At 41.5% G+C, this 10,485-nt stretch overlaps 1 protein-coding gene across 1 annotated transcript; it reads right to left on the bottom strand.

Moving 5' to 3' along the window:
• Window positions 1–2,048: 2,048 nt before the first annotated feature.
• On the bottom strand, window positions 2,049–10,184 carry LOC308463102 (parvalbumin, thymic-like). Its single transcript, XM_080981318.1, has 5 exons — window positions 10,031–10,184; window positions 9,230–9,298; window positions 5,998–6,130; window positions 3,375–3,484; window positions 2,049–2,569 (listed from the first exon to the last, which is right to left on the bottom strand). Exons 2-5 carry the CDS (start codon window positions 9,288–9,290, stop codon window positions 2,541–2,543), a joined length of 333 nt encoding a protein of 110 aa, XP_080837444.1. The 5' UTR covers window positions 9,291–9,298; window positions 10,031–10,184; the 3' UTR covers window positions 2,049–2,540.
• Between the last annotated feature and the right edge of the window lie 301 nt (window positions 10,185–10,485).

The raw sequence follows: 10,485 nt of genomic DNA on the forward strand, positions 1-10,485 counted from the left end.
TTTCTCCGTACGATTTTTTATTTCTGTGCTGAGCTACTACTACATATAATGAAATTAAGCCTATCTTGATTTTTGTTGCTTTTAAATGAACTTTAACAAATAAGCGACTGCTCAGGCATGCTCCCTGTCCATCAGTCTTAACGTCACACAATTCTCTCGTCCCCCTTGCAATTCGCTGATCTCGTTGCATCCCAAACTGCAAAGGTGCCAAAGCCAAAAAACCCTTATGGTCGTGTGCAGTTGAGCCATATACATCACCTGCGTATTCTGAAGTAGAGTAGATGCTTTGCATGTGGGAAGATCCCGGGTTCAGTTCTCCAGCCTGGGAAAGGCTTGAAACACAGAACAGACAGCAGTCATTGTGGACCAGGGATGAAGAATCTCCATCCTTCCCACATGCACAAACACTGCCAGGGTCCTCCCCCCCCCCCTTTGAGGGGAGGTGGTTGGGAGCCACATAGCATTGGTTGGACGGGCCAAAGTATACAAACACACAGTTACACACACACATAAACAGAGAGCCCAATAGCTATGGGAATGGCCTGGGGGGAATCCAGCAGGCCAGATTGAGACGACTGGTAGGCTGCATTTGGAGCATGAACTGGAAATCCCCCAACCCTGATACAGACTATATTGACCCTGGGAGACCTATGGTCTGTTTCAATATAAACGTCATTCCTTTGTTCCTTGGGTGGCTTCTCTGACATCCTTAAGAATATTGCCACTTCAGAGTGTTATAGGAATTCTAAGGTCTCAAATATACCATAAATGTTGATAATTGCACACATGCCTAAGTATATAAACCACATGTCTAAAATGGTACAGGAAAACAATCCAAAAGCCATCTTGGCTCTCCTAAAGAATCTCAGTATTTCCACTGCCTCCTTAATCCCCCTTGCCTGAGAACAGGTAGGCAGATAGCAGTCAGGGGAAGTTCCTGAAGGGATTCCTCTCCTATATCTATGAACCTCCTTTGTATTGATCATCAGTTTGCCCAGATGCTCTGCATTAAGGGGTGGCTGACCGGCATCCTGGTTGTCTTACCAAACGCTAATGTTTTGTGCAAACTGTGTCTGGAACTGTGTAAAACTTGCTAAATCCTCAGGAATATCACACCTTGGCCAGCCTGAGCCACATTAACCCCACCTTATGTGTGATGTAATTTCTGACTGTAGAGGGCATGTCCTTCTTCTCCACGCCGAAATGCAAACCCTTAAAAAAGACGTTTCTTCTTAGTTTTGGGTCTCTCTTGCCTCCTTGCAAGGAGGGGAGGGAACTCTTTTGCAACAGAAAAATAAAGATCTGCCTCCATCCGTTCATCTCTGGCTGATCCTGGACTTAGGGGAATCAGTTCCTTGGGGGAGTTGAGCAGCAAAAGCCAACCACCCCTATTTCTCTATATCAAAAGGAATTGCTAGGGTTGTTTGTCAGGTCAGAGCAGCTTTGAGGGCAGAATCCAAGCAGGCAGAACTGACCCTCAAATTTGTCCTAGCACTTCCATAGCTGACCATGCTGTGGGAGGTCTAAATATCCAGTTTGCAACCATTATTATATGTCTCCCACCCCCGGGGCTCCTTTGTCAAAGAGAAGAAATGAGTTGTCCGCACCTAGTTCCTTCTCTGCCATCATCCAGAAAGATCAACAAGTCTTCTGCCTTTGCCTTTTATCAACACTTAATTCCTGCCTTCCTTATATTGCTCTGTGACTCCATGCCAGAAGGAGGCCTTGTCTCTGGGTCCAGGAAAATGCAGTATATGTTTGCTGGTGTGTGTTATTGAGTGCTATTTCCATGCTGGGCTTGCCAGTTCCATTCTGGCTCCCTTCCCCACTCAGCTTTCCATCTTCCCATATCCACACCGTCAGCTAAAAACGAATGCTTCCAAAGCATAACAAAGCTAACACGTTGTGTTGCTGTTTTTTTTTACATTCGCAATGTACAAAAGAAAGAAGGGAAACTTAACAACATAAGTTAAACAAGTAAAGAACGATTCCCTAATTTGTGAATGATGAAGTCTCTTTATATGTACAAATGAACAATTCCACCAGAGTTAACTACAGCAAGGCATTTAATGAAGCTGGTTGTGTTAAGGCAAGGACCAGTTTAAACATTCTCTTTAAACATTTTTGTTTAAACATAAACAAAAATCAACATGATTCTCCCATTGTCATTTCATATACCTCTATTGGAAGGAAGATTGATGTTGGTTAACTTTTGATCCAGAGATCTCTTTAAAATCTCACATTTATTGAGTGTTCCTACTAGCGCCTACTGCAAGTGAAACATAAAAGTTCGAAGTTCTTCTCCTTAGATTCCAACTTTGTCTCTGTTTGATGCAGACCTCCTTTAACTACGAATTTGTGACACCAGACAATAAGAAAGATCAAACAGCGCATTGGGAGTTTAACAAAGTCCTCTAACAATAAGAAACAATATATTGGCAACTGTCAATGCCATTTAACTGTATAAAATGTATAAATAAATAGTAGATTTGCAATAAGAAATAGTGTTTTACAATACAATAGCTTGGTCTTCCACTTGATCACTTGCTTGTAACCAGTGCTTGGAACTCTAGAAAAGCAAAAACAAAACCCAGATTTAATTATTTTGCTGTTGAGAAAACTAGACAGCTTTATTTTTATTTTTCAGAATCCATACTGATTCTCTCTAATGATGTCACACAGAGACTGAATTCAATGGTTGCATACACACCATACATTTTAAGCGCCCCTCAAAGAATCATGGGAACTGTAGTTTACCCCTCAGAGAGCTATAATTCCCCACACCTTAGCAAACTACAGTTTCCTAAATTCGGGGGAGGGAGGGGTGTGTGCTTTAAATGTATGGTGCTATAAATACACCTCTCTACCATTAACTGCCAGGTTTTTTAATTGTATGTATGTTTTACCACATTTTGCCAGTGTGAGCCACCACACACTTTCTCCCCACTGTGCTACCAATCTGTGTTCCCAGTCTGGATCCCTCCCCACATGCCATTTACACTGGGGAGGGAACTTCTATTTTGTTCAGTTTGAGCTCCCTTCTTCAAGGGGAACTCTAGATTGAGGGCCAGGAAGAGGGGAAGGTTAGAGACCCCTGCTCCCCTCCTTTGCATTTTACCAAAGAAGTACATCATATTTACAAGGAACAAGAATCAAATTCTGGGCAATTTGCAAGATAGAATCATAGAACCTGAACTTTCTGTTTTTGGATTTTAGTTTGTCTCGGAAGAAAATTCCAGAAGCCCTGATCACTTTTAATTTGTTCATTGTCATAAACTCCTATCCCTATTATATTAAGGATAACAGGACAAGCAAGGCATACATGTCAGATCCAGGTGAATTAATAGGTCAGCATTCCGCTAATTTATCCCCACCTTCCACTCCAATTTTGCCATCTCCATCGGTGTCACCTGCTGCCAGGAAAGCATTGGTCTCCTTGTCAGTCAACACTCTGGCGCCTGGTTTGAAATTCTGCATGAAATTTCTGTCAGAGAAGAATTGATTGATGAGTGATAGGTTAGCAAGCTACAGTGAGGCTACAGTGTGGTTTTATCAACATTCGCCATGAAGCATTCCTTTCTGCTGGGGAAAAAAGCCTATGCAAAGCCTCCCCTCTTGTCAAGAAAAGCCATAGGGCAGGAAGAAATATATTTGTAATAGTCATAATAATTTGTTAACCTCTGGCATTCCCGCACTTCCAATACCCCTTTCATATAAGTTACTGATTGCGCCCCCCAAATTCTTTCACATGCCAAAAAGTCACCCACCATCCAATCGTCCCGCCAACCAAAACATTCTTATTATTCAAGCTTTCATAGGCCATTGAGATCTCTTCTGCATTCTGCCACTTGGGCTGCCAATCTAGGTGAAATGCAAAACAAATTCCACACGTTTGCTGTGCTTCAAAGCGCTGCATTTCCATTCCCCTGTATTCTCCGCAGCCCCTGCGCTTTAATTTGATGGGAGAGGTAGGTGAAGCTGATACTGTACTAAGGAATGCATAAACAGCTACTGTTGGGTCGGCCTCTTTGTTCTGCTACGTTTCTTAACCTCTGAGCCCTGAATATGGTTCCGTAATTCGTATGGAATGTGGCAAAGGTGCCACTGGGGACTTAAGTTACACCTGGGGTCTTATATTCGGAAAGCTCTGAAAGTGGCCAAAAAAAGAGAGAGGAAATGGCATTATCAGAAAAGAGGGCACTGATCAGCATAAAATTTGCATTTGCTTCTTTATATGTATAGGTGTAGCTTTAGGATAATTGTAATAAAAATGCAGTAGGTCTCACCCTAGTGGGGAAGACACATCAGGAGCAGGTGTTTGTCTGCTCTGTCCGCTTTCCAGATGCTGCTAACTGTTGATGGACAACTTCAAGTCCCCTCCTGCTCTCCCTTCGGAGGGTTCGTTATCTTTAAACCAGACAGCCTTTCAACCAGAGGACTGTTCTCTAAGACATGTGATGACCACCCTATGAAAAAACCCTAGTTCAAGTCTTAGCTTTGGTGCTGAATATCTGCAGGCAATGCATGAGCCTTTGCACCTTTGTCGTTAATTGTATGTACGTATGAATGTATGTATTTAACATGTATACCAGTTTATATTTCAAGAAATGACTAAGTGGTTAGAATATATATACATAAATTCTGCATTCAGTATGAGTGCAATAGTTAATAATAACAGTTTTTATGACGATGTTATTGTTGTTGTGTTCAGCTAAGCCCCACATAGAACAGACCCACTGAAATTAATGACTCTAAGCTAATCATGTCCATGAACTTAAATGGGTCTACTCTGCGTGGGCCTAGCACTGAATACCACCCATCACCATCTTCCATATTACAGTATAGGAATAATACAGTGCTGAAATAATGCATATGTAGCACTCTGATCACTAACGATGGAGTGTTTTCAAATGCTAAGGGAACAGTGCAGACAGAATCAAGCACTTCGAAGCATCCTTATTTTAGTGGGAAAGATGTAAACATATATTTACTATTTATTTAAAACATGCATATCCCAAACAGTGTATTTATGTGACTCGTACTTTTTCAACGGATATCAATTAAACTTAAAAGTACTTAACTTGGGCTGGATTGTGCCTAAAGTATTATGTGTGTGTGTGTGTGTGTGTGTGTGAGAGAGAGAGAGAGAGAGAGAGAGAGAGAGAGAGAGACTTGTCTGAACTATTTGCATACATCTCCACTTTGAGGAACATTTATGCTCAATGGGTTGGTTTCGGAGAACTGTGAATGAAAGGGCAATAGTCACCAATGCTACAGGGACACAGGTGGTGCTGTGGTCTAAACCACTGAGCCTCTTGGGCTTGCTGATCGGATGTTTGGCAGTTCGAATCTGTGTGGTGAGGTGAGCTCCTATTGCTCTGTGCTAGCTCCTGCTGACCTAGCAGTTCGAAAGCATACCAGTGCAAGTAGATAAATAAGTAGGTACTGCTGTGGTGGGAAAGTAAACTGTGTTTCCATGCACTCTGACACTCATCACAGTGTCCTGTTGTGCCAGAAGCGGTTTAGTCATGCTGGCCACATGACCTGGAAAGCTGTCTGCAGACAAACGCTGGCTCCCTCGGCCTGAAAGCAAGATGAGCACCGCAACCCCATAGTCACCTTTGACTGGACTTAACCGTCCAGGGGTCCTTTACCTTTACATTTACCTAGTCACCAGTGCTGTTCTGTATGTGCTTAAGAATTTGTGCTATGCTATTACTGGAAGGCTCTATAACGGTTCTTCTGTTTCTGATTGTGTAAAAGGTTGCACAAGTTGTTGAACCAGCAAATCAACTTCTTTGGATCTAGTTTCATTTTGGATCTAGTGTCAGGTATGAAATAGTTTGTCCATAAGTGGAGCGCACCTTTCATCATGAACATAGATGCCTTCTGCGCAAGGGGGCATATTTGGATCTGACCCAATGGCATGCAGGTTAACTACCGATTGTAAAACTGAAAATTGTCTCTGGGAAAGCCATTTCTTCCCCTTCTACTCACTGCAGTTCCTCTTTCTCAATGAATCCACTCTTGTCCTGGTCAAGGACTCCAAATACTTTCCCCAGTTCTTCCTTAGATTTTTTGCTTAGACCCGTTTTCTCAAAGAAGCTTTTGTAAGTGAAGGAATCGGGAGCTTTTGAAGCAGAAAAATGAAAAGAGATGGTGAAATATTGGAAGAAAAAGGAGGGGAGAAGTTAAAGGAAATAGATTCCCCCCCCTGACCATCGTACATGAATGAGGACAACTTGTCTCCCCAAAAATGTCATATTTAGCCTTCCATCCTACCATAGGTTTTCAGGGAAGTTTGCCTTTGGGGTAGCAATTCTGCTCAAATCAATTATAGGACTCAATAAAGGGTCCAGGACAAATCAAATTACCATGGCTCTCAAAAAGGCACAGTAAATAAGAGTTGCATTTTAAGTTGGATGTGCACTGATACAAAAATGCAAAGCAATTTGCAACTTGAAATTCACATAGTTTCAGCTAAATAAAAAAATTCCTTCCTGTAGCACCTTAAAGACCAACTAAGTTAGTTCTTGGTATAAGCTTTCGTGTGCATGCACGATACTGTGTATCTGAAGAAGTGTGCATGCACACGAAAGCTTATACCAAGAACTAACTTAGTTGGTCTTTAAGGTGCTACAGGAAGGAATTTTTTTATTTCGACTATGGCAGACCAACACGGCTACCCATCTGTAACTGGAACCATAGTTTCAGCTGTGCATGTTGGGTTTCAGCAGCTGGGAATTATCAGTCTAAAAGGAGCCCTGAGACCCACAAGTTGGTCTTGTTTTCGAAACCAGACTGGGTAGGTCTAAAAAAGGACAATCATAGAACTTCCTTTAGGAATCAGGAAATGCCCATCATCATCTTCAGCTAATGGTTTGGCACCAACAAGCAGATCATGCCCCGCAATGGAGGCGGTTAAAAAATGTTCTGTTTGCATGCATAAATATAAATATATATATATTTAAAGAAGATCAAAACAAATAGAAGTGAATGCCATGTTGCAAGTTGGAGATAAGGTGAGTCCCACCAGGTAGAGGAGCTGTCAGGCCAAGACTTTGGGGCAAAGGTCTGGGGTCCCACTATGCAAAATGAGCCAGAAAAGCCCCAAACACAGCCGGGCTGGTGAAGTAGCAGATGCTGTCATCTAACAAGTGCCCTCCCTCCCCATAAGGTCACTGAACCCGGAGTCTAAAATTACCTAACTGCACTATTGGCCCAGGGTCTGAAAAGTTTGACGACTCTGGCTCTAAATCATGCTAAGATTGCAGAGTTCAATTATAGCTTAGGGAATATTCTCTCTGAGAGGCTCGGCACTAGGGGCGAAGGTGAAATCTGATTCTATGGGCATTTAAAGCCAAATTTATCAAATCCACACTTTCCGAAGCGATATGTGAACCGAAACGCAGCTATCCTTCGAAATTCACACTTATTCGGATTTTGCAATGCAGTTATCCAACCAGTGTTAGCAAAAAAACGCATAAATTAGAAGGAAGTGTGCAAAAACCACCGAAGACATCAGTGGAAATAACATAAAAAAATGCATTATATTAGGGGAAACGGCTTGCAAAAAATGTGTACATTAGTCAAAGCTACATAGAAAAATGTGTTCGGTCAGAGAAATTTGCACATAAATGCTGATAAATTTTAATCAGGATTATTATTATTATTATTATTATTATTATTATTATTTTAAATATTCAGCTTGTTGCAAAATGTGGAGAACTAAATTTAAGGCAGGGTAAATGAGAAACAGAGAACTTAAACTGATAGATCTTTCCATCCCAACTCAACATGTTGGTCTTGCACATACACACTTTGCTGTGGTTTCCAAACTCTGTTGTCTGCAGTAGCCTTTGGCATTGGCCTGAAATGACACCATGTCCAGGCGATTTTTAGGGGGAGGAGGATGTCAAGATACACAGTTGTGGTTGCCGCTTAATGGGGTGGGGAAAACCCCTTGCGGGGTGGGGTGGGGAAGGAACTTGTGCTACTCCAGGGGCTAGAAATTGTTAGAGAATTTCTACCCCCTCCAACCCCGAGAATTTTGGTGAAATTTTTCCTGCAATTTCTCTGCAGGCAAACAAGGTTGGGACTTTCAAGAGGCCATTTGCTCCCAGCTCTAGAATTTCCTTTTGCTCACCCAACAGAAACCAAAAGAAAAAGAAGGCTGCTTTGCTGTTTTTTTCTGCAAAACTTCCGAATCATTTTTGGGCGGCACCCACCATTCTCCCACAGCCATGCCCACAAATAACACATTGGGTCTTTGAAATCAGGGTTTTTTTTTCTATTAAGATACCAAACAATAGCAGCAAAGAGGGTGGCTATACTGTAATACATCCGCTGGTTGTATTGCTCTTTGCACTTATAGCCGATTATTATTATTATTATTATTATTATTATTATTATTATATTGCCCACTAAGCACAACAACAACAATTTTTTTTTTTGTATCTGCAATTATTACAAATAGTGTTATCACAGTTGCCGTTCAGGGTAACCACAAATGTTAACCAATTACATATAAAATGAATGTTGGGGGAAGCAGAGGACACACCTCCTCTTTGTGGTAGTTAATATACACAAAGAAGGCGGACTGTGAATTTGATATATCAGATATTAATCACATTGGATACAGCCACATATTTCAAAAAAATTATCCTCACCCAGGGCTAACCTAGTTTTGTATAAGCTTCTTTGCCTGTGTGATCTGCCATCTCCTGTACAAGTATCTAACTGAAAAGCCAGATGTACACTTTTAGAAACAGATTTTGTTTGTTTTTTGTTTGTTTAAATATTCTACATCTCTGTCTGTCTTAAGTCTGTCTTCTTTATGAGGTGCAGACAACTCACAATTATTGGTCGTGACAAGCGCACTGCCGAAATTATTTTGGATAGAATTCCTTCAGTTCATAGACACACAATTTCTAATTTACAAAACGTTGTGGCTTGGCTGTGTTTCAATAGCTGGTTAAGTTATTTTGTCTGCTTTGAGGGGGGGAAATAACTTTTTGGGAAGGATTGTTTGTTTGTTTGTTTGTTTGTTTGTTTTGCTTTGCATTTTTAGGAAAGCGTATTTTAGAAAAGTGTCTGTTTTTCCACTAGCGCTGCACAATCAAGTCCAGGAATGGAGAATGGAAGAGCAGGGAGAAAGTTACAGATTTCTTTAAAATATATTGTTTGCCTGAGGGTAGGGAAACCAAATACTTTTAAAGATAGAAATTACCTTGGCAGCTTTTCAGGGCAGCTTCAATGTCCGCATCAGACAGGATACCAGCGAAAGCCATTATCAAAGCTATAGGGGGAGGAGGGAGAAATAGTTAGCTGAGGTTAAAGACAGAAAGGAAAGTTATGAGGGCCATAGGGACATGGGAGGCTGCCTTAAACTGAGTCAGACCATGGGCCTTTGTAGCTCAGCATTGTCTACTCTGGCTGGCAGCAGCCATCCAGGGTTTCAGAGAGAGATCCGAATAGCATTTTCAAGCAGAGATAACTAGGTGCAGGAGGTCTCAAGAGTAGTCGGCTCTAGCTGCCAGAGCTCAAGTTGTTCTTCAGCCACCAGATGGGGTAGCGGCATGAGCTCTCCTTGTACCGCTAGGATATAGCAGCAGCAAAAGCAATGATTACAGTCCAAGGCAAAGGAGCTGCCATTCAAAACCAGCGAGCAGAGTTCCTTCGTCAAAAAAATAAATTTTTATTTTTTAAACAAAATTCTGTCGTCCACTCAGGTTGTGTTTTTCCCCCATCAGGATGGTCACGAAGGAGATTAATTTGCTCTTCTCTGATCATTCTCTCCCCCCCCCCCAGTTTGCACAAACGCCAAAAACAAGCAAAACAAAAAATATTTGTGGTAATAAGAATAATAAGAATAAATCTCTCATTGCTTGATAGCTTCTTTGGTCTGAGAATCTTGATAAGTTTCCATGCAGGTGGCTATTTTTTTTAATGGCTTGGTTGTTGCCAATGGCTGCAAAAATAATAAAAAATGGCAGGGAAAAAAATCTCTAGGCTGAAAGGCTAAACTCACCTTGTGGATGTTTCCCAAAGCTGAGAGAAGAAAAGGGGGCAGAAAGATCTAAGATCTAAGGAGAGCTCTTCTCTTAGGGTATTTGCTTGGGCAGAGACCTTGTCTTATATAGGCTTTAGTTAAGACCCCCCAAGCCTTTTACAGAAGTCCTGGGACCACGTCATTGCTCAAATGCCCCAGGGGATAAGATACTGTAGCTGACAAGACCTGCTAGCTAATCAAATTGATATTTATATCCCAAAGGAATGTACATCGGGTCTTAGACAATATAGCAAGTTTTCAGAGCCACACAAAGTCGCCCCCCAACTGCTGTCTCCTAATGACACCCAAGTAAAAATGATATTTATAAAATATAAAGTTGGAACATTCCCACCCCCCCCATTTAGAACTTTTATCTAGTTTTCTATTAAATGATAAGCTCAGAAGACTTTGCAGGACTGTCTCTGTGCTTCCAG

Source organism: Podarcis pityusensis (assembly GCF_964106645.2).
Source record: "Podarcis pityusensis genome assembly, chromosome: 14".
Lineage (NCBI taxonomy): Eukaryota > Metazoa > Chordata > Lepidosauria > Squamata > Lacertidae > Podarcis > Podarcis pityusensis.